Source organism: Lutjanus erythropterus, chromosome 19, assembly GCF_056507025.1.
Source record: "Lutjanus erythropterus isolate fLutEry1 chromosome 19, fLutEry1.hap2, whole genome shotgun sequence".
Taxonomy (NCBI): Eukaryota; Metazoa; Chordata; class Actinopteri; order Lutjaniformes; family Lutjanidae; genus Lutjanus; species Lutjanus erythropterus.
In genome coordinates, this window is record NC_139335.1 from 6,429,032 (window position 1) to 6,452,922 (window position 23,891).

Consider the following 23,891-nt stretch of genomic DNA (forward strand, 5'->3'; position numbering starts at 1 on the left):
CATTCTGAAATAAGGTCATTACAACTGATGAGCACATTGTCTGCAGTCCTTTCATGGTGACAATGAGGTGACACACTTAAATCCACCAAATATGAGCAGCACAATGAGTTGATTAGTTTGTGTCTGTCTGGTGGCGGCTGCTGGAGCGATGAGTAATTGATTTCAGTCCAGGGTCTAATCAAAACGGCGAGATGCTAATTAAAGTTAGAAAAGCGGTGTCCTTGCTGTCGGGCTCAGATGACCGCAGTGGAAACAGCGGAGACATGTTCTCGCATACAAAGCGGGTCCTTGTGACCACAAGAATATGCACGGTTGCAAAAAATGACCTTTGTGCAGATGTGTCACAGAAATGCAAAAAGATTTATCTGATGTATGAAGCCATTCAAACAGATGACTTCAAACCAGCTGCCTTTTCGCTGATGTTCAGGGACACACAAATGTCAGCCAGACATCAAGTTAAACAGTTTTTTAGGCTTCCAAACAAGCGCCAAGGATAAATAACACTATCTGAGTCGGCCTTTATTAATATACTGTAGCACTAAATAATACGTTTCACTTTGAAGAAGTCCATTTCTCTCTCTAAAATCTCTATCCCCTCCCCCACAGTGCATGAGCCGGCTGCAAAGGCCTCTGGCTGAAGCTGAGCTGGTGGGAAAATGGGAATGTGGTGATTAAGACTGGGCCTATATGACCTCCCAGCTAAAAATACGCTGTTTACTCAAGACCACTGCCAAGGAACTCTGGACTAGGCAGAGGGGAGAGGAAAAAAGTCATGTTTTGAGAAAGGAGGAGGAGGAGAGGGGCGTGTGTGACAGGAAGTCTGAGTTTGACTCAGGAGAGTGAAGGAGAGTGTTGATCAGCAAGAAATTTTATGATAGAGAGTGTAAGTGACTTCTCAGTTTAAATGAAGTCACCCTGATGGTGAATTAAAACTTTCTATATTTGCTGGTGTTGTAAACAGGGCCAGTTTGTGATGGTTGGACGGTTGACAGACAGGCCAACAGACACTCAGACAGGCAATTATCGTGGGGCCCACTTCTAAGCTTTTCACGCAAACACCCACATGTTTCATGCATACATGCTCTCGCTCCCTAACACATACATAAATTCTCACACATGAAATACTTTTTGAAACACTGGTCTCTTTCAGCCGTTACAGTCTGGCAGCAAGTTTATGACTGTCAAAGAAGAAGGGGAGCTGAGGAGAATGCAGACAGAACAAATGGCGAGAAAGGAAGATGGACAAGTCCTCAAGTGTCCACTTTCCTTCTGGTACAGTTTGTACTCTGCTCTGGCCCAGCTATGAGCAAGAACTTGAGTGTCAGGAAAGTGGGGATGAAAAAATAGTGGTGATGTAAGACAGAATTCAGCGTGAGCATAGCAGGAAGGAGCGAGCCGCTTGGCACTTTGTGCTGAGTGAGAGGCAGACAGACAGGGGAGACCTCACACTGTCTGTCTACAGAGATGTGTCCATCACCAACAACCTCAGTAAACCCTTGGTCACACTACACAACCGTTGAAGTCATCAGATGGCGGTGTTGTTCACACCAAACAACTTTCCTTCTTGTAACCAGGAAACCGTCCTTTACCCACGTTGATTCCCCTCATTGGTTGATACAGTTGATCTGAAATTAGGTGTGTTTACTTGGGTTTACCCCCCTGCTACATTGCTGATTACAAGATATTTTACAGGGAGGAATCAGCATAGGCTGCCTGTGACAGAGAGAGATCAAAGGAAACACATGAAATCGATTACAGGACTCATGATTTTGGCCAAACTGATTAATTATTATTTGAAAAATTTATTCCCAGCCTCTCCGAATCAGAAGATAAATGCACAATATGCGAGGTCTGTCACTTAGGGGTCTCTTACAAAGAAAAGACAATAAAAACATAACAAAAGAAGTAGTTTGATGACGTCATGAAGGTCTCTTCACTGTTAAACAACCACTATTGCAGATAAAAATCTATGTGATAGTCTTTGTCAGAAGACTTAAAAGGCATAATACACACAAATAATAGTAATTTAAAGACTGACTGTGACTACGAGTACATTCACATACAATTTCAGCATACTATACAGAAAATATATTTGTAATGTGCCATTGCGATCAGGAATTCTGGGAGACCCCTGAAACAGCCCATACTCAAGATTTGTGTCTGCCCACCAATCTGCTTTGACAGATGTGGGCCTATCTCCCTCCCTAACCACATCATGTCTGCAGGGTGACAAATTATCTGAGCATTACCAAATTAACCCCAGTCTGGTAGGACAAACATAAATCCTCCCAATTTGTCACCATCAAATCTGGGTCATTATTCAAACTAATAGTTGAGATTAATGTCTCCTTCTGGACAGTTCAATTCAATAGCTCAATAAAAGTACAAAGTAAACCAGAGCTGCCCTACCTGAAACATGAGACTGAAGTTAAATGGATATGGCACCATTTGCTACATCACAATGCCCTGACTTATCAGAGCACGGCTTGGTTTTCCCTCCATACAGCTGAACTTCTGGGCGTGTTCAGTCATTGGCCAGGTAATGACCAAGCACTACGCTCTCTAATCTCTGCCCTAAGTGTGATGATTACTGCCAGGCTTTTAGCGCACTCCCTCCAAAACCTGTATGTGGCCTGAGGCCACCTCCACTTTATTGTAGAAGTGACACACACACACGCACGCACACACACACACTCCTGAGCCACACCTCTTTTGGGAGTGCTGCTGAGGTAGGATTGAGTCACCCAGTCCAGTTAGCCTGCCCTGCTCCTCACGTCTTCCCTTCCTTCTTTCCCTCAAGCCTCAGGAGACAGCATGTCCTGTATGACTGCAGCAGAATGTCTCAGCTTCGGCTCCCCTACCCACTTCCTGCAGCAGCTCTCTTCTTGTTGAGAATTGTTGCAGACCCTCGTCTATTCATGTATGGTAGTCCTACATGTCGAGCTTTGTGACTCATTGCCTGTGAGTCGGCAGATGTACAGTAGAGATTGTGGATGAGTGAAGAGGGGCGGGGGGATGATAAGGGCACAATGCCAGAGACAGAGAGGAGCAGAGCCTGGCTACATCACTGTCTGAGATCACAGCCCTGCACTAATAGTCTGGATAAAGGCCTCCATGAATCACTCCTTTTCACTAGCACTAGCATTCAATTGTCAACCACATGACCATTTGAATTTCATTATTCTTGAGACACATAGTGGTTCCTTGTAATCGTCAGTTTGCGTATACAGCCTTCTAGCTAACAAAGTGACTGAATGTGTTGGTACGAGTTAACCTGACATTTACAAATGTGATTGGTCACAACCATCGAGGTTGAAGACTGACATATTATTGGTTAATGTGGCCCCTGACAACAGCCAAACCAAATTTTGAATGACAAAACTCAAACAGTCAAGAGGGTAAAGGAGCAATATGTAGCAACTGCATGTGCAAAAATGAGCACAGCAGTCCAAATAATGAACAGGAGCCACAGACAATATATTAAATAGGTTGAAATCCTATTTTATGTACTCCAGCCCAGACTCAAGGAAGCTCAGACAGGCTGCAGGAAGACTACTGGAGTGCAAGACGAGCGCAGCATCGTAAATTGACAATAATAAGCGAGGACGAGTCCTACACTGATCAGCTGATTATAACTGTCAGTTGTCGTCAATGCAAAGTTAAACCCATTATCTTGAAAACAAAGCCCGCTGCTCTGAAAAAACACACTCTGGAGTTTGAGTTAAGGAATTTCCCATCTCACAGCCTGCCAGACCCCATTAACATACTGCTCAATTTAACCATAATACACATGTACTCCTTCTACAAGATTATTAATGATTTCTAACAAATCATCGACAGACACTAGCTTGTTCTGCAAACATTTGGCATTGATTTGAACTCTAATTAACGTGAAACGGGCAAACAAAAACAGATTTCAAAGGAGACCACAGCAAGAGAATTGTTGTCAGGGAAGCGAGTATTTTAACATTTTTCCTCAGTGATTTTTTTGATTTGTTACAGTAAATATAATCCAACTTTCTCCTTCAACCAATTGAAACTGACAGCATTATTCATAAGCAATCAAAAGTACCAATGCAGCTCGGAGGGGACAGATCATCTGTCAATATGCATGTGAGTCTGTACCACTGGCATTTGCACACATGTGAGCGTGTGTGTGGATATGAGGTTAGGCACATGTGTTACGGGTAGACACATGAGGAGAGCCCCATGAGATTGCATACACTACAGAAGAAGTGAAAAAATCAAGTGACTAGCCTGAGAAAAAATACCAAAATCCCCAGCAATCAGAGGAAGTATACAAGTAAAATAAGGAACTATCACTTCCTAAAATGTAGGTTAAAAAGTCTGGTTCTCTCTCTCCTTACCCGTTTGTTCCATTGGCTGTGCGAGTTGGTTGAGAAACAGTCACCTCAGCTGGACTCTGTCAACAGAAGAGAGAGAATAGGGTAAATAGATGATAATGCAACACAAACAGCAGTCAGTCCTTAGAACTAGTCCACAGGTTTGAGTGATCCCTAAACAGTTTGCCTTCAGAGGCCATGTTACAGTAGAGCATGCAGCAGTTCCTGGCAGCCGCAGCACATAGCTGCTCTGTTCCTGTAATGCTTGGCTTTCACTTGCAAGGGGTGAGCTGGTGGAGAGAAATATGGCATCCAAAACAGGCTCATTTAATACAGGAGTGGGGAACAGAGGATTCTTTTGTGCAATAGCTGCATGCACCCCAACCAGCAAATCCGTGCTTTTATTCAGAGAAGTCATTTCTCTGAGAAAGTTGTTAACCTAAAAATAAACCCGGTCTTTAAGATTGCAATCAGATCATGCCTTCATCTTTCCTTTATAGTGTCACAAGTTGGTGATAAAAGGCTTTTAGCTTGATTAAACAAACGAAAAAGACAAAGAGACTTCTGGGGGGATTGCATAAAATCAGCAGTGTGTGTACTAAAATGATGGTGTACTTGTGCTGATTATGTGATGAACACAGACACAAATCTTACACTAACTGCTCGTTAAATGTAGGGCTGGGAATCAATCTTCAATACTTGTCAAATGCCTTGTCATTCAGTGCTAAATTTTGACATCTAAGCAGTCTTGACTAGGGCTGGGTATCTTTCAAAAAAGTTCAATACTGGTTTGTGAATGACAACAGAACAGAAAATAAAATTACATATCACGGTACAAGAACTCATTTTAAAGTAAGATGGATGAAATATCTGGACTATACAAAAATATGAAACTGTTATTCATATTCATATTCATTCATATTTTAATACAGTTATTCATAAATTTTATATAGCCCAGTACTGTCCAGATATTCCACCAGTTTCCTCATTTTAGCTGTCCAGGTTAAAGAGCTCAGAGTAAAAACAGTTTCTCCAGCTGCTCATAGATGTTTGAACTGCTTATTCTTTTAAAGGCAGCAGTTGTACCAAAAAGTGTAATGTAATTGTCTTTTTGTTAAAATTAAGTTCAGAAAATTGGTATCAAAATAGTATTGTTCAGGAGTGGATATTGAGGCCAAAATACAGGTAGGAGTAGTGGTGCTGATTTTTTGATACCCTGCCCTAGCTAAATGTTAGAGAAGTTATCTCAACTGCAAGCCAGCTTCTCATATCAAATCACATTCCCTCTTTCTTGGACATCAGTTTTATTTGGAAACTGGGGTCAGTGTTTCTACTGACTACGAACGGGGCTGCCCCTGGCAGACACGTAAAATCAAATTTCATGGCTGGAACAATGAACTTTTCATTCCAGGACTCCCCTGTTAAGCAGAAGATGGGAAAGGATGTTTCCTTTCACAGCGCTCAGGCCCCTAGATTCCCGACCTGACCTTGGAAAACCCCATCAGACATCAGAGCTCGCCTGTGTGCAATTTGGAACGATTCCCTGGTGTGCAGGGCAGCACTGTGTGTCCTCGTGGCCTGACTTGTTGTCTCTGTGAGCCACAGCCTTGAGCCAGCTCCTGTGGCTGCCCCGGCCCAGCTCGAGAGGGGGGATGTTGGCCTACCTGAAACACTATCCAGGTCAGCTCTGGGCCCCTCACAGTTCACACACCACACTTTACTACTGGGCAAACTTGCCTAAGTATAGCCCTTGCCCTGCAAAAAAAAAAGTCTACTGCTTCCTTTTAGACGGCTCAAAAATAACAAAGAAAACATGAACTGCAAATTTATAGGCTTGTATGGAGTCTGTGTTATATTTATAAGGCAGATGGACTCTGAGGCAAATGAGGAAAAGATGAGGGTTTGGATAATGAGATTTGATTAATGTTTAACTCAGGGTGAGGTACTGTAAAAGTCAAACCAGACAGGCAAGAATAACTGAACAGTCAGAGAGCGGCTTGTGAATGGAGGAGTGAGCGTGCGTGCGTGTGTTCGGTAATTCCCTACCCCCGTCTGTTGTCCATGAATGATTTAACCAATTCAGACAGACAGACAGCCATGACTGAAAACGACAAATCAATGCTAATCACATCAACTGCCTGCAAAGCTGTAAGTTCATGATATAAACTAATCAGAGGATCAATAAACTAATGGGTCAGGTAGATCAAGTTGGAATTTTTTGAGTAATTCTCCACAAACCGTGACAATTTACAGAAAAATAGCTTTCCAATAGAGTTAATGGGCTGTGGGATGAGGAACAAGGATAGCGTGCGATGCAGAGCCCTGGCAAAAAGCTCTCCCTAAAGTTGGACGGGCAGGGGATGAATCACTCCAGACTAGAGCAGAGTATGGAGGGGAAAAGAGGGAAAGATGCCGTGATGTGTTCGTTCCGTGGCTGACTTCCGCTCTCATCCCCCCCCTCCCCAACCCCCATCTACACTCTCTCTCTGCCTTCAGCTCTCCTGGGAGGCTGAGTAACCAGGAGGAAATGCTTGGGCTCAGCCAGTGTCGGCCTGAAGACCAGATGTGTGGCCTGGAGGTGGTGAGGCAGAGACGCAACGGAAACCAAATATAAACCAGCGTACCGTGACACCTCCGAAGACAGAGGGCAGTAGTGACGGCTAATGGGACCTGCCTGTGTCCATTTGTTCAAAGTGAAAGGATGCGCTGCGGCACTCCAGCCCACACTTACGAGCATCAAGACCTACACACTCTGAAGTTCGCTGGTAAACGTGACTCCACGTTACATAAAAGCTGAATAAAGTTTCAGTGGAAACATGGAAAGAAGAGAGAATGACGGATGTCCTGTCCTAAAATTAGTGCCTTGCTGTCCCAACACTGGAGGCATTCAGTGCAGTGTGACTGTTTGGGCAGCTGTTGGGGAGCAGTTTCTTTGAATGAGGACTGTAAACACGCAGGGAAAGGGTTCTGACATGGCCCTGTGCTCTGAAGGGCCAAACCTACACAAGCGTCAGCTCTGACTCATGATTCCAACCTCAGTGAGAAGAGTCCTGGCAGGGAACAGTGTGCTGCCTATGGCTTTGGTGCTGTGGATGCTACACGTCGTGGCATCCTCTGGCAGCATGGAGATCGTGGTGAAGGTTTTGGATGTCTTGAGCGAGGGAGACTCCACCAGACCTGTGGGTTACTGTGGTCATCCCTGGCAGGGGGAAGGATGGAGGTCTACTAAATGGAGTACTTCAGTGTTGCGAAGCCCAAAACACACACACACACACACACACATACACCCAGGGAGGTCTGGACCTGCCTTCTGAAAATGTGGCCTGTCAAGCCCTGGACGAAATGGAGCTCTCTGGGTAAACCATGGAACGCAGCCCTGAGGGGCTTTCCCTGGGAATCATTGTAGACCATCTTCAACCCTCCGCCCCACCCCCCTCCGTTGACACCATGGAAAGCAGTTAGATCTGTATATTTTGAAGGGAGGGACTCTGGGGACCATAATGAACTTTACTGGCTGAGAGTAGGTCAGCTGATGATATTGGCTGAGAGTGGTTCAGCTGTGGTCTTAATTATTGGCTCAGCGTGAACTATTGACACAGAGTTACAATGGCCAACATAAACCAGTGACACAGATCAAGAGGAAACAGGATGGATTTGTAGAAGTGTATTGACTTCATGCAAGCATTTGGAAATCAATAATCAATAACTTCAAAACACCTGAGTGGATTACTATTTGTTTAGTCCATAAGAGCAGTTTTACTGCCTTTGGTTACTGGGTGAAACACTATCAGTTACATCAGTCAATAAAGTGGTTCCTCCCATTAATAACTAATCTGATCAACTGAACAGGCCTGACCACATGATAGATTACAACATAATGTTCCTCAAAGGGAAATATAGCACTCTGATTAAAACAGGCTTACAATCATTTTTATGGCTCAGGACCAGTCAGTTCTCATTAATGAATATTTATAAGTAAGAAATCAACAGAACCAAGTGATGTAACATCACTGTAAGGCTGAGAGCAGCTCTACAGAGAAGCATTATGTACTGACATACATTTGCTTAAATAGCAAAAAATGATAGAGGCACCTTTGTTTGAGGAACTACTTTTGTGAAAAATTACATCAGTTTCACAAATTTGAACTGGCCTTGGGAATAACAGTTAAATGCAGCTGTATCCCATGCAACTTGTCTTTAAAAAGAGACATTTGGCCAAGCTGATACAGATGAGTTTTTCTGTTGTTGTTTATTTTGTTTTTGATGTTATTTATTCCCACTTCACAGCCACAGCCTCTGCACACAGCTGATATTGTAGAGATACAATGCTAGCATTCGCATTAGCTTAACAACAGCTTTTCCTGCTCAGCTTACTTCAGGGCTAACCTAGTCACTTTTCCAGCAGTTGGGTGATAAAAGACAAAACCTTTCTTGGTTTTGAGAAGCTGTAACATATACTGTACATTTACTGCCAATCTGACAAATTACTGCTAAGTCTGAGTTTCCACTCCACTATAAGCAGCACTGACAGTCTGCTGCTTGCTCTCCTTCACTTGCACGCTGCACACACTTATGCCCTGTCCTATTCTTTAAAGGAGCTACGCTACACTTATGACAGTATGCTTCAAAAAGTCCAGTAAATCATAATTATTAAGGCAGTCGTGGTAAACCGCCATCCTGCAGGAATATGTTGCTTTGTCACTGCATTAAGAAAAAATCCATACTGTCATAGCCCTATGTGGCACAACAGATAAACATTGGCCACTGATGGATGTAGATGAATGTCATCATATACTAATGGGCCAATAGTAGACAACAAGGCACATATTGGACAATACTGATGTTCAGCCAATTATATGAGAAGAAGCTAATACCTCAAAATCACAATCTCATAGAGCCACGTTCTTCTCTAAACAACACAATCTACAATTCAATAAACCAACATTCAACCCAAGCCACCCACAGGAGCACAATCTTGCAGATGGAGCAGCAAGTTACATTTTAATGAGGGGTCTGGGAAAGTAACCATGCCTCACTTTAAAAGGCCATCACGCGTCTCCACTGGGACGTGTTACTATGATCTTGTATTGATCGTGAATATGGAGAACGGTTGGGTTCTTTAGACCACCGATGGCCAGGCAGATGGTACATTATGACCCAGACGGGGGATGTTTGCCAAGAAGAAGAGTACTACACACCAACACCTCTCTGCATACCCCTGAGCAACAGATGTTGCTCTTATCTGGTGGCTGCTGGTACGGTTAGGCTTCGGTTGAGGCAATAACTGTGTAAAACTTATCTGTTCCCAACGTTTTCATGCAAATCGCCGTGGTGTCGCACTGGTTGGTTGCAAGCAGACAAAAGGGAGAATAAATAGGTTAACAAGCCATGCAAGTAGTGGCACCAGCTGGTAGTATTTCATCTACAAGACCAAGCTGTTAGTGTAAGTCATAGGCCTATGATATCAAATAATGGATCATGAATATTAAGTTTGCACTGCAGTCAGAGGCAAAAAAAAAAAAAAAAATATGAGGACATTTGAGCCTCTGTGTGAGGAAAAGCATAAAATCCCAATGAATATTTAAAGGTGGATTTTTCTAAGAGACTGTACATAAAGAGCTGTGCATTGGGTCATACAGATAGAGCCTACCTCAATTCAAGGCAACAATGCCCCCTCACAAGTGGGTGGACAATGCTGAACTCTCTGTGCCTGATCAGATGACTAACATTACAGAGAAGACAAGGCCGCAGTCTTATTTGCAATTGAGTGGACGGAGGCCAAACACACAGGATCAGTTCAACACACTGGGTTTTACAGCTTGCATCAGTGTGTGCGTGTTTGTGTGCGTGTGTGTGTAAGAGAGTGTGAGTGTGGGATTGCTCAATGTTGCCCAAGCCTCCATGTCCGTGCAAACCTGAACGTCATTCTGGCCACAGGCAGCAGCACATTATTCTAAGATTAGTTTCATTATCCATTAATCTGTCGATCATTTCCTTAATTAATTGATGTGTTTTTTGGTTTATAAAATGTCAGAAAATGGAGAAAAGGGTTGATCAGCATTTCTCACAGTCCAAGGAGATGTTGTCAAATGTTGTTTTGTCCACAACCCAAAGATATTCAGTTTAGTGTCACAGAGGACCAAAAAACAAAGTATTTAATATGAGAAACTGAAATCAGAGACATCTTTCCTAAAAAAATGACTCAAAACTCGTAATCAGTTATCAGAATAGTTGACAATTTATATAATAGTTGATGGGAATGCACAAAATGTTTTTTTTTCAGCTGATTGCAATTGATAACTGATAATTACCTGCCTCTTATGGGAGATACTGATAATATATTTCTAAGTTTTTGCATTTTAAAAAGAAGCTCATATAACCTGAGGGTAAGACAGGCTCAGATGTAGTAAGCAAAGGTGGATGATTTAATATTCCACAGGTCTGACTCAACCGAGTCTAACTGACATCACTATGACAACAAAAACAAAAAAAACAGGTCTGACTCTTTAACTGTTCATTTATTGTTTCTAGTAAAGGTCATTTAAAAACTTCACAAATGTACTTTGGCTTTCAAAAAAGCAGTTTTCCTATGAATTCAAATGAAATGCTTTGGCGTTATTCGTCAAGTCATATTAGTATAGCCGATATTTATCGGCTAATATGTGTCAATACCTTTATTGATGGATACAGCTGTGTATTGGCAAGAATATGGCGATACGATGTGCATCACAATACACTGTTATGACTCAATTTTAAATCAAATTCTTGGGAAAATGCCATAGTATAAAGAACACACCACCGTGTGCATAAAATCGGACTTAAAAATTTTCTTTTTATCCATTCAGAACAGTACAGACAGATAAATGCGCTATCTAGTGGTCAGGGATTTAAACGCAACACAAAAAGAATCACTGCCATGAATTTGCATGTGTACAGTTATCATGATACAGAGTTTTTAAAATTTATTATGGTATCACGATACTCAAGTATATCGATATTTTCTTACCAATATAAATCGATATAGCTGGACAGGCCAACACAGCCAATAATCAGCCCCGATTTATATTGTGCATCCCTACTAGTTGACAACTAATCGATTAATCATCTAATCGTTGCAGCTCTAAATTATTCTGTTTCCTGCATCTCATAGAGGCTTGAACAAGATGATGATGCAGAGCTAACAGCCAGCATGTGAACACTGGGGGCAATAGGGACACTCTTATGAACAACCACAGGTTGCATTTCTTATACCTTGAAATTACAATTAGCATTTACTTTTCAAAAGCAGTAACTTTCATGTCAAGGACGGTGAGCACATCTGTTTGCACCAAATTGAAATTAAGCTCCTAAAGATGACCCCGTCTTCTGAAATGTTCAAAGTGTAACGGTCAAGACAGTTTTTGCAGGCACTACTTGAGATTTCGAAAATATACATAAGTATATATTGAATGAAATGATGCTATAAAATGTGTATGTGAACTACTCATGCACGTGTTATTGTGTAGTGCAGGTGGAGGTTTTTTTTTTTACCCGTCCATTGGGAGTCGAGTCCTCCTTGTTGCGCAATTCAAAAGACTCTTCCTCCTCTTTCTCCCCATAGTCCCGTCCGAGCAAACTGAAGCCCTGCCTGCAGCACAGAAACCAGCAAACTCCTTGCAAAGGCATTCAAATGAGGTTAAGAGTGTCGTCTTCTGCTATCCAGGTCGGTGAATTCAACGCTCACGGTGCTGCCTCGGCCGCAAGTAACTCCAACAGCTGCGTGAGAGCACACGGGAGGACAGCCTCTCCATAGATATCCAGAGAGGAGGATGAGGGGTAGCATAAGCTTCCTGTTCTCCTGTCTGACAGAGAACATGTGAAATGTCTGCTAAGTGTACATGACAGCAGTCATACTTCCAGAAAACCGGCAGAGAAGTGCTTCAAGGAAAATCCTCCCCTCCTCTTCTTCCAGGACTCCAGTTGACTGGCTCACGACACCTTGCTGTCCCTGTTTGAACAACTTCGATCAAAGTACAACAAAAAAAATAAACACTTAGTCTCCAAAACTGACTCTGAAAGTTAACAATCCATCCATATGAACGCGTTTGACAAGAGCGACAAAGCTACTGTCAGTAAATTGTGAGCACGTTTGGTGACTAACATGAAAGTGCACCTCTGTAAAGAACCTACTGTCTGACTTCTGAGTTTCAACAAAAGCGTGCTGCAGCTGGGACAGGATAGTGTGGGAGGGGCGACCACGCCCACAGACCTGACGTCTACAGTTTGATTGGCTGCGCGCAGACACTCCCCGGGATGGCACGCCCACAGTGCACGCCCCTCCACACTGTAAAAGCATCACACGTCCTTTGATAGATATGATGATAATCAAATAATCTAAAACACCATAAAGTCTGCCGGGCATGAGTCTGTCTGTAGTATTTAATATAACCCCGTCATATCTATAGTGGTCACACAGGGAATTATACTTGATAGTAAGTGTAAATAGACTTAATTTATGCTTTAAATCTCCTGCCTTGTTGTATTATATTGGCCCATAATTAACCTACAGTTACAGATGTAAGAAATACACATCTGAATAGCCTATATGTTGAATTAATAAAGAAGTTTTCTGTCATTACATTGATCCAAAGGCGCTGCACTGCACTTTATGTTGTTTTAAAATCACTGAGTATTTTTAGGGGAGACCGGGGAGTGTTGTAACATAGGTTTAGGTGTAACTATAGACATATTATATGAAGACGGCACACTGAATGTTTCGGATTGTATCTGTGTTACGCCAGTATTGCCACCATATTGGACTGGGCAAGACTGACCTGTGAACAAATACATGAAGATGGGATAGCTGAGTTTTTCTGGATAAAAAGTGCTAAAATGTTTATTTCTCAACTGATCTCTGTGAGTCGTGTTATATTAGGGTTCATGATCTACATGGTTTAAGTTAGAAAAAAAAAATCTTTTTTTTTTCTTTCTCCACGTAGATCATGAACCCTTGAATACAACATGACTCATACAATATGGTATGGTAGCACTGATGTATGATCCAAAGGCCAATGCATCATCTATGTATATATGTCTACAGTTTTAACAGTCAGTTTTAATCATTTAAAACTGTGCTGCAGAGGATAGACTTTAAAATCTTGTTACTAGTTTACAAAGCACTAAATGGTCTCGGGCCTAAATATATCTCTGATTTGCTTATACGTTATGAAGCACCAAGACCCCTCAGATCATCTGGAACAGGTTTACTCAGTGTTCCCAGGATCAGAACCAAACAAGGTGAAGCAGCCTTTAGTTTCTATGCTCCCCACCTGTGGAACAAACTTCCAGAACACCTGAGGTCAGCTGAAACTGTCGGCTTATTTAAATCAGGTCTTAAAACATTACTGTTTACTGCAGCTTACCAGTGAAGTGGATACATTACATATTTTTAGGATAATCTGTAGCTATTGTTTTTATATTTGTCTGCTGTCGCTTTTGTTTTATGTTTGCTTCTTTCTTTATATGCATTTCTGTAATGTTTTAAACTATTTATTGTCCTGCTTTTAGCTTTGTTTCTAATTATCTCAAATGCAATTTTAATGCTATTTTATTGTTTCTAATTTAATGCATTTTCAAGTTCTGTAAAGCACCTTGAATTGCCTTGTGTATGAATGGTGCTATATAAATAAAATTGCCTTGCCTTGCCTTGCAGTGGTGTCATCAATACCATACACTTTTAGTTCCTTTTAGAGCTCACAGGTGAAGTGTCTCGGTGAGCAACATTCCAGATTTTATGACCAAAAACTTGCTAAAATGATGATAATTTCTGCAGTGTGTGCATGAAACAGTTTGCAAACTCAAGGCGAAAAGAAGTGTGGGTAAAGTGTATACGTTGTCAGTACTGGGCCCAAAAAATGTGCACTCCAGGGGCAGCTACATCTACATCTGCCACACCAGGTGATAGAATCATGTCACAGGTGTAACACACGTCTTTTTGTCACTTTAAATGGTCCACTTTATTAACAACTGTTTATTCTTGATTCTTCAGTAAAGTTCATTCATATGTTTGTGTGGATCTTAAATTAGCAAATTACCTCTCATTGCTACACCTACACCCAGCTACTGTTACAACTCACCCAACTTGTGAAGTAGGTTGTAACAACAGAGCTCTTTGTATTTGGCATAAAAGCACACGATCTGATGGTGCAGTAGATGTTCAATTGAGTTTTATTTGTAGTAGACATAATAGGGTACTGTGTGTCAAACTTTGAGAAACCTAACAACCACTGATCGAATGATGCTCAAACAAAAACCATCCCCTCCCCTCCCCTCCCCTCCCCTCCCCTCCCCTCCCCTCCGTGCACATTAGCATCATGGTTATGATTGGGTTTTATCTGGGTTGTGTTTTGAGAAACCTTGATTGTCATTGTGTTTAATTAGTAGACTTTGATAGTAGTACAGCTTATTCATTTTGTCAGTTTGAGAACAATCTTCATCAGTAGTGAGTGAACATTAGCGCATGACTGGCTGATTTTAAAAATACTCTGTTCGAAGGCGAGATCAGATTTGATAGCGTCATGATGTGAGTAATTACCCTCAGTGTTTAGTTACAGCACTTTCACGCTTCCTCTTTACTATTTCTTCTGTATGTCTTATTCTTTCTCTTACATTACTCTCTTTCTATTGCTACACACACACACACACACACACACACACACACACACACACACACACACACACACACATGCACACACACTCCTCCCCCACTCTTCCCTCTTCCACTTTGCTGAACAGTCTACAAAGATACAGCAGTAGGAGGTAGGAGGACTGGTGCTAAATCCAGACACGTGATATATCCAGCCCCCTCGGCGCTCATGCTTATTTCTCCCTTAATATCCCTTCATTTCCCCTTCTCTGCTCTGTGCAAACTCCCCCCCACACACATCACAGTCAGCTGGCTTTAACTCATTCCTCACCAAGAAGAGCTCTTAGCTGCTGTAGCTTGATGGATGCACCCTTTTGATTCAGTTAACCCCACAACACACACACACAAACACAGACATTTTTTTTTGCAGTGTGCATGCACAAGCATACTGACCCTTCAGATACTTTTAACCCTTGTCCCTATAGGTTCCCTGAGGGCTTTCTAAATCAATAAAAAGGCTCATGGATGCACCTTTTCAGCTGGGGTATACGCAGCATTATGCACGGTAATCCTGACCACCCCTCACCCCGTCGCAGACACACACAGACACTTTCAAGTAACACAAGCAAACACACTGCCCCACATTTCAACCCCCGGTGGTTACAGGAAAGGAGAGATGGCTATTTGTGCAACCCAAAAGACTTAATTTCAGTTTCCTTTCCTTTAAACATGTAAGTGTCCATTCCAAAAGAACTTGCGCATAACTGTACATGCAAGAGAGAATATTTCCTCAACTCTTTTCTTGAAAGTACAGCAGCCCTGCCCCCTCTCCTCTCCCTCTGTCTGTATCCACTCTGCAGTATCTCTCTCCAGGCCAGATCCTCCCTGTCCTCCCCCATATCCCAAAACAATACGCTGGGGGCCCCTGCTCCCACAGACCTGGAGGAACATGTGTTTTATTTTTAGAGCTCACTCCCTTGGCCCACGCTAGTAAAGTGAAAAAAAAGAGAAAAGCCCTCCATATATGGTTCCTGAAAGAGCAGAAGTCAGTACAAAATGCGTCAGCACGATCCTCAGATATCGGTAGATACCATTAAATATTGTCTGTGGTTGCCTTTTTATTATTCACTTACACTTTATTTTACAGTATAAGAATGAGAAGTATCAAGCTGTACTTCTAGAAATATCTTGAAATAATATGCTCTTATTAGACAGTATTTATCCCTTAATTAGACCCTTATTAGACTTTATTAGAGGGTAATTAAAGACATTACAACACAACTGTACTGTAAACTGAAGTGAAATCACATACTGGCTGCTTCCCCATTTAAAAATAATATAATGCCGACTGAAAGTTTGGTGTAATCCAAGTCTCCTCAAGACCCATCATGCCAAGTTAACAAAAAAAATATTTGCACCATATTTTCAGGCTGGATCTTCACTGTAGCGCCTTAGCTTGGAGCCACGTGCACATGCACACTCTCTGAGCTAGGTGTGTGTTGTGATGGTGTGCAAACATGCATGTCGGGACTTTAGGAGATTTGGATTATGCCAGACAAGCAGCATGGAGGCATTTTATGTTTTTTTTTGTTTTTTTTTTAATTGTTTTTTACGTCCAAAAACTGGTCACCATTCACTTCCACTGTTTGAGAGATTCTGCAGCGCTGTTTTCCTGTGAAACTCCAGCAGTGTTTTGCGGATTAACAAAATAGACCCGACCCTCAATTGGCATGAGGGTGGAGAGATAATGACTGAATTTTCATTTTTGGGTGAACTATCCCTTTAACATTTTTTTTTTAAATCAACAGTAGTTTCCAATGCTTATTACAGCATTAATTAGCTGTTAGTTAATGCTTATTACAGTAGTGTTAATAGCATGTTTATAAACTACAAGATAATGTATGAATTAATGCCATAGTTAACATGAACACCATTTGTAAATGATTACTAGACAAATTAGTTCACTATTGATTAACTGTTAGTTAACGTGTATTACTGCATTGGAAATGTTAATTCATGTTACTTTATCCTTATTGTAAAGTGTTAGCAGTTTGTCTCTGAGTGACTACACAGATTTATTATAATACTGTATGCAGATAATGTGATTTGACCAAAGAAGGAGGCATCGGTCTTTGACACTACAGTACAAATTTGATCTTCCTATGTGTTATAGGTGTACTGTAAAATAAAATGCATCCACAGAAGCAACTAGAGAAACTACAGTGATATTCTCATAGTTTCTCTGCCTCAGTCTTTCGGTCTTCCTCTGCTCTCTCCCCTGTCGCTCTCTTCCCCTCGTTCCAGGAGATGACACATGATTCTCCATTAACACACAGGCGCATACACACACACATTTGGATACACGCAAGATAACCTGATACAGTGTGTCAGGTTGAGGCACCAGATCAGGAGAAGGGCAGATGATTTGGTTCGCCTCCCAGCATGAACACAGGCCAGGCTGGCTACGCTGGAGCCAGAGAAGAGGGAAGCGTGAGTAAAAGAGAGGTTATCCCAGCTACGTCTTTTCCCCGTCCATCACTGATGACTTTTTGATGTCTGAAAATGGAATGGCTCAGATAACATGAAGGCACTTTTTACAGATAAAATATTTCCTACCTTTGAACAACAGCGAAATAAATTAAATTCACCACAATCCTTCTTTTTCAGATTCCTCCAGGTTCGTAGTTATATTAAAACTAATATGCCTTCCTTTCCCAATCTGCCTCATAAATCAACCATGGAATCTCTGTTTTCCTTTGAGCCCTCAAAAAGGAGTGCAACATCTTTTACTTGTAATTTCTTGAGTGATTTAAAAACCCATCACTGGAGAGTCTGAGGTTTGCACGGGAGCGGGATTTGGGGTTGGCTGTGACAGCCGAGCAGTGGAGAAAAGTCTTAGAAAGAGAACAAACAGCCTCAATCTGTGCCCAGTGTTTTACTTTAAAATATATATATTCTGATACAGCTACTAATTACCTGTATAAAACCTAGTTAGTAACCTAATCCAAGTTTTAGCATACTGGAGCAATGTATCTTGACTATTTTACGATACTTTTTGATCACCTCAGTACCAAATATAGTAAAATTGTTTTGCCTAATATAATCTTGTTAGGTTTATTAATTGTTTGTCCAGCTATTCCTTCCACTGTAATGTGGATAACTAGCCAGCATGAAAAGGGGCTGCTCTATTCTAACTATGGTGTTAATAAAACTTTGTTCTTCATCTCTTTTTTAAATTTCTGGCTGGTCCCACCCACTTCCTGCCTGCCACTCCCCACGACACCGTTTGTTGAAGTTGGCGTGTGGGGTTTCCAACGGAGACGCAGAGTAGACACAAGTCACACATGTCAAGTTGATCGGAGACAGAGCAGGGCAGCACACTTTTCCATCCATGTCTCTCTCTCTCTTTTTTGTCCCCCACTCTCTCCGTCTGTCTCACTCTTTCCCCTTTGAGTTTGTGCCTGCAGGATCCTGTTTCACTGCAGCCCGCATCACAGCCACACTGGTGAACCAGATTGATTGTCAACAGAAAGAGATGTGAAATCTTGTCTGCCAAGGAGCTCCGTGCATGGTTCACAGTTGGGTTGCTGTATGTTATGTTTTTCTTTCGAGTGTTCTTCGGGTGTTGATTGATCAAATCTTTAATGTTTGAGGAGTACTGTGGGATTTCTCCTTTTGAGGTTTTGTTTGAAACTGAGCTTCCAATGTGGTCTGCAGAAACACAGAGAAATGATTTGACAAGAAGCTCCGTTTCTGCTCAAAACAGCTGCTCCGTCTTTGGTGATGTACAGGGGTTTCTCCTTGGAGGACCAGGCCAAGGTCAGAGATTATCTGACAACCCCAAACTAATGATTTAGGATAGGAACTGACCCCCAGTGACCCCTCACCTATGACTCAGACAGGATTTCCTCCCCACTGTGTCCAGCATTGAACTTAACCCTCATCCTGCCGTGCCACCACCCCCTCTACCACCAGCCCGGTGTGTTTGGGTCCAGCAGAGATTTAGGCTGTGGGTTAGCGAACAGAGGACTGCTGTTTGACGGCTGTTGGCCCATGTAATGGGATAGGGCTGCTGTGGAGCCCTTTAACTACTGCACCACTTGACCTGAAGTCCCCACTGTGAAATATCCAGCTGTGCATGTGGATCGTTTGTGACAGATAGACTTTATACGTGGAAAATGGGATAACATGATGATGGAAGTTAGTTAATTAAACAGAGGTGGCCAAAGTACACACATTCCTTTCTAAATAAAAGACAAAAAGCTCTGAAATATTCTCCAAGTATAAAAGTGAAAAGTCACCCTCTGAAGGACATTTCTACTGGCTGTTTCTGTGAAAAACTAACTTTGTATTCTTATATCTTGTTAAATTGTTTTCATCCTCTTGCATTACTGTTTTTTATATCGTTTTTGTCCTGCATCTTGTTACATTGTTTTCATCTTCTTAGGTCTTTTTCAACTTGTTACATTGTTTTTGTCCTCTGACGTCTCGTAACTTTGTTTTTGTCTTGTTACATTGTATTCATCTTATGTCTTTTACATTGTTTTTGTTTTGTTACATTTTTTGCATTTTTTTATGTTGTTTTTGTCTTTTTACGTTGTCTCATCTTGTTACATCTTTTTCATCTTATTACTCTGTTTACATCTCATTGCATATGTTTTACGACATTTTCTTCTTGTTACATTGTTTTGTCTTTTTACGTCTTTTATGTTGTTTTCATCTTGTTGTATTTTTGTCTTGTTATGCATTGTTACGTCTCGTTATGTCATTTTTCTTCTTGTTATGTCTCTTTCTGTCTTCTACATTGTGCTCTTCTTGTTGCGTCTTTCTGTCATGTTCATCTCATTGCATGCTGTCATGCATGATATACACTGATGAATACACTTTTCTGTATTATTCTCCCTTCCATTTAGGGTGAAATAGCAGAATGATGCAAAATAAAAATAATCACTAATCACCTTTAAATGCATTAACACTAAAGTAACAAGCCTACGTTAAAATGTAAATGTAAAAAGTTGGACAGTAAAGTACAGATACCTGAAAAATCTACTTAAGTACAGTGATAAAGTATTTGCACTTACTTATTTCCTACCTCTATAATTAAATGAATGATAAAGACACTGGAAAGATCTGCTTTCAGCTGCACACACACCCCATCACAGAGAGTCTTGTTACAGGCGTAATAAAAAAAGAAACAGTGCTTCTTAGGCATGCAGCTGAGGTCCTATCGATACCATGTCCAGTACCCTCTGTCTTCCTGTCCTCTCCTAATGTGCTTCAGGAACAGTGTTTACCAGTATTGGGGGGGTTGCCACAGGAAGGGAGGTGTTTCTAACCCTGGCTGTGCATACATCTGTTCCTGGGGACTGTATGACACACAGGCTTGTGTCAAGGGAAGGCCAAGCTGGGGAAAACATTCCCAGCTTCAACTTCTGACCCTCTCGCCCCAGTTAACCCCTCACATTCTCCCGTTCCCCTCCTCGCCTGGCTTCATTACAGTAACCCTTAGCGCTCCAGACTCTGGCAAGCTGGCTCAGACTGTCAACACGTAAACGGACTGAAAAACTTGTGCAATTGTGGTGCGGAGAGGCCTCTCAGGTTTTAAGATACTGAGTGATATTCAATACCTGAGGCATCTGTCTTGGGCACCATTAGACTATAGATCCGTTATTGACCGCATTTTACAGCAGTTAGCTGTTTTTCTACTGCAGTCTAGAAAATTGCACAGTGACTTGCAAGTCCTTGCAGATGTTTTTTTTTTTTTTTTTTCTAAAAGAAAGGTTCTTTGTCAAATGCAGCAGTTTGGTGTATGTAAGCAACAACATGCAACTACTTTTTGTTAAAGAAACATATCATATCATCACTGTTAAAAAAAGATTCAAGACTTGTTTTGGATTATTTGCATGTGGGGAGGTGAGTCTTGGCATATTACACATTTATGTTTGTACTGTTAGTGACCCAGGTGCTAATTTGCCTTTTTTAGTGTGTAGGTTGCTCAGAGGTTGTTGTTTCCTAGGAACTTGAAAATGCAGATAGTGGATGTCGCAATGCCGTCTGAAAATGTGAATCAGAAAATGTTCAGAGGGCCACCCAACACCCATTTGGGGGCCACATTTTTGGCTGGCAGATAAGAAGATGACTATCCCTCTCCTACACCCTTGGTTACATAATTTTTTAGTTTTTCATAGCTACGCAACACAATTCATCTAGACCTGGACTTTGAAAAGCAGACATTCATCAGCTTCGGGAAAGGAATGAAAATAAGAGGAGTCATACTGTTATCTGGAACCGTCATCAGAAAGCAGAGAGAAAGATGGTGGACCGATAGAGATGGATAGTCGAGCAAAGCAGATAAAAAGACAAGAGAGCTGAGACTAAAACTTGGAGCGGAGACAAAACAACTAGCAATGCAAACAAACAGCAGAGAAACACCCTTATCCTTATCCTTATACTGCCTGGTATTTTCACATCAAAGGGGAAATAAAAAAAACTGATACAGTTCCTGTACACACTCAATGCATCCTCCTATTTCTAGTTAATGATTTATAAAAGGCGCTACCTGATCAAGTTAGCTTTTGGTGTATTGCTACATGCTTGAGGCAGTACAAAACAGAATCATTTACAGTGAACTTGTGGTGTGGTGGGAGACAGTGCAGTTAATGGTTGTGGTACTGTAGGTTTTAAAGCTGACTGTCTGTGCGAGGGAGGAGATAACTTATTGACAGTTAGGGAGGCCGGGCTGCAAGCCAAAGTCCTTCAGCTATTTTTAGGATGCTGACTGTGTGAAAGTGCGCTGAATACAGAATTGATGACACATTGCCAAAATCTGAACCTGTGCTGGATTAGCGGTCTGTATGTGCACTTGCAGCTGTACGTGTGCATAAGCTGTGCTTTTGCAGAAAAAGCACATGCATCCTGTGCGAAGAATATGGGAATGACTGTGTGTATCTTTGTGTGCAAAATGAAAGGCAGAGCTTGTTTATTGGTGGTCACCATGGAGCACTACTGAAAGATGGACATGTCAAAAGGATCTGTAGAATCACTGGAAATGGTCTGCTGTTTGCGAGGGAGTCTATCCCTGTGTGTCTGTGCTCGGTCTCGCTCTTGTTTCCTGTGTTTAGATATCAGCCTTGAGAGTGGCTCTTAGCAGTACAAGCAGTATAATTACTGAATATGGAAAAAGTGCCCACTGCTTTACCTCAGTCTGGGCAGCGGCCCTTTACAGAGCAACTGAGTAAACTTCTATTCCTTTGGTCCAATTTGCGAGTGTGTATCTGGGTGTCTTTACAGGGAAACCCTCCCTAAAACAGAAATGCACGCTCCTGTGATCTTCCACACTTAAAACATGATTGTAAACAGGAACAACTCTCTAAGCAAGAATCAAGAAAACCAAGGCTCCAGTGACCGGGATAATGAATGGGAAGCTAATCTTCTGGATAATTACTTATGTTGATGAATTGTTGCATTTTCTTTTTTGCACTTTAATTAGCTTGGTTCAAAAGTTCAAAAAGATCCGGCATTTATATCAGCAGGAAATCATCAAACAAAATGTGAAACTGCACACAATGGAAGTCTACTATTCTAAGGTTGGTCTGAGAAACTATAAAGGAGATGGGGTCTTAGAAGCATTTTCATCTTTGGAGAAAGAGAGAAGAGAGGAGTGTAACGTGCAACAAATATTTTTGGCTGCTTTTAAACTCCAGCCAGGTGGTTAAGTGAATATTATGCACCTACAACACTTGATTATTACATTAAGGTGATAAACATTCCTGGATATCAGGGGTCTGCAACATTTTTCTCTGAATAGAACCATTTTTTGGCCAAAAAAGAAAACAAATCTGCCTGAAGCCACAACTTTTAAATTCTCTATTTTCCTCTGAGACTTCTTTTTTTGTTTTGGCATCCATAGCTATGAGGGAGACTCAAGACTAGCCTCCAGTGAAATCTGAAATAAAAGGTGCTGAGCAGACAATGCTAGTTTTTGCAAAATGCCAGACTTAATTGTTCACTTTCCCCACTTCAGTCTTGCTCTGGATTTAAAGTAATCAAGACAAATTAGTAAAAGGGAATAAGGCAGAGAGCCAAATTATGTCATGATGACATTGAGCCTTTGATTAAAAGTCCAGGATTAGGCAGATCACAGCCAACATGGGGATGATTTAGATGTCAGTTCCAGGACGTCATCACAAGGATGTAATTTCAGCGACTTTTAATGACCCTAACCAGCCGTGGAACCGACTGTTTAAAGTCTACAAGACATCTTGGTGAGGACGTCTTAGAAATGACATCAAAATGATCTCTGGCTTGCACAGGTGATAAAATATATAAGGATGTTTTATTATTCAGTTTGTAGGCTACATGTTTTTTTTTTTGTTTGTTTTTTTTACAACTGGAGAATCTAAGAATCACTTTAGGACTACATCAATGATAAATGAAAAATAACCATCATTCATTTACCCATATTTTAGCCATAAGGTGGCTCTGGGGTCACATGCTCCATTTATTGAAATACCAAAAAAGAGATAAAAGAGAAAAAAAAAACAAATTGTGTTCCGTTTTCTAGATAAGTGAGTGTTTTGATCGCAGATAACTACGTCAGTCATGCAGACACGTGCACATTATGAAGTGAAAATATGTTTCTGCACTACTCTGTACTCCAGATCAACATCATATCACAAGAAAAAGTGATATGAGAGTCAGTTTAATGTAGGTCTGGCTTTAGGAAAATATATGTCGCTACATAAACTGTGTGCGTATGAGCGTGCCTGCCTGTGTGTTGTCTCATGTTTCCTTCAGGACAGGATCCAGGCTGTTGCTAGGTGCCGTGACCTCCAAGAGCAACATTCATGGATGCAGAGGGTGAACCCTGCGAGGAGTAGGGCTGTATTTTATTTCTGCACCCTCTCCCTACCCCAAACACACAC

At 41.5% G+C, this 23,891-nt stretch overlaps 1 protein-coding gene across 1 annotated transcript in view; it reads right to left on the reverse strand.

Annotated features, from left to right (window-relative positions):
• Positions 1-12,518, reverse strand: part of plekhh3 (pleckstrin homology, MyTH4 and FERM domain containing H3) — a 44,642-nt gene extending 32,124 nt beyond the window's left edge. Inside the window, exons 1-2 of the mRNA XM_084745105.1 lie at positions 11,874-12,518; positions 4,368-4,423 (exon numbers count right to left, since the gene is read on the reverse strand). Of these exons, the coding sequence (XP_084601231.1) occupies positions 4,368-4,423; positions 11,874-12,008 (191 nt within the window). The 5' untranslated portion in view covers positions 12,009-12,518. The remainder of the gene's footprint in view (positions 1-4,367; positions 4,424-11,873) is intronic.
• Positions 12,519-23,891: the final 11,373 nt, after the last annotated feature.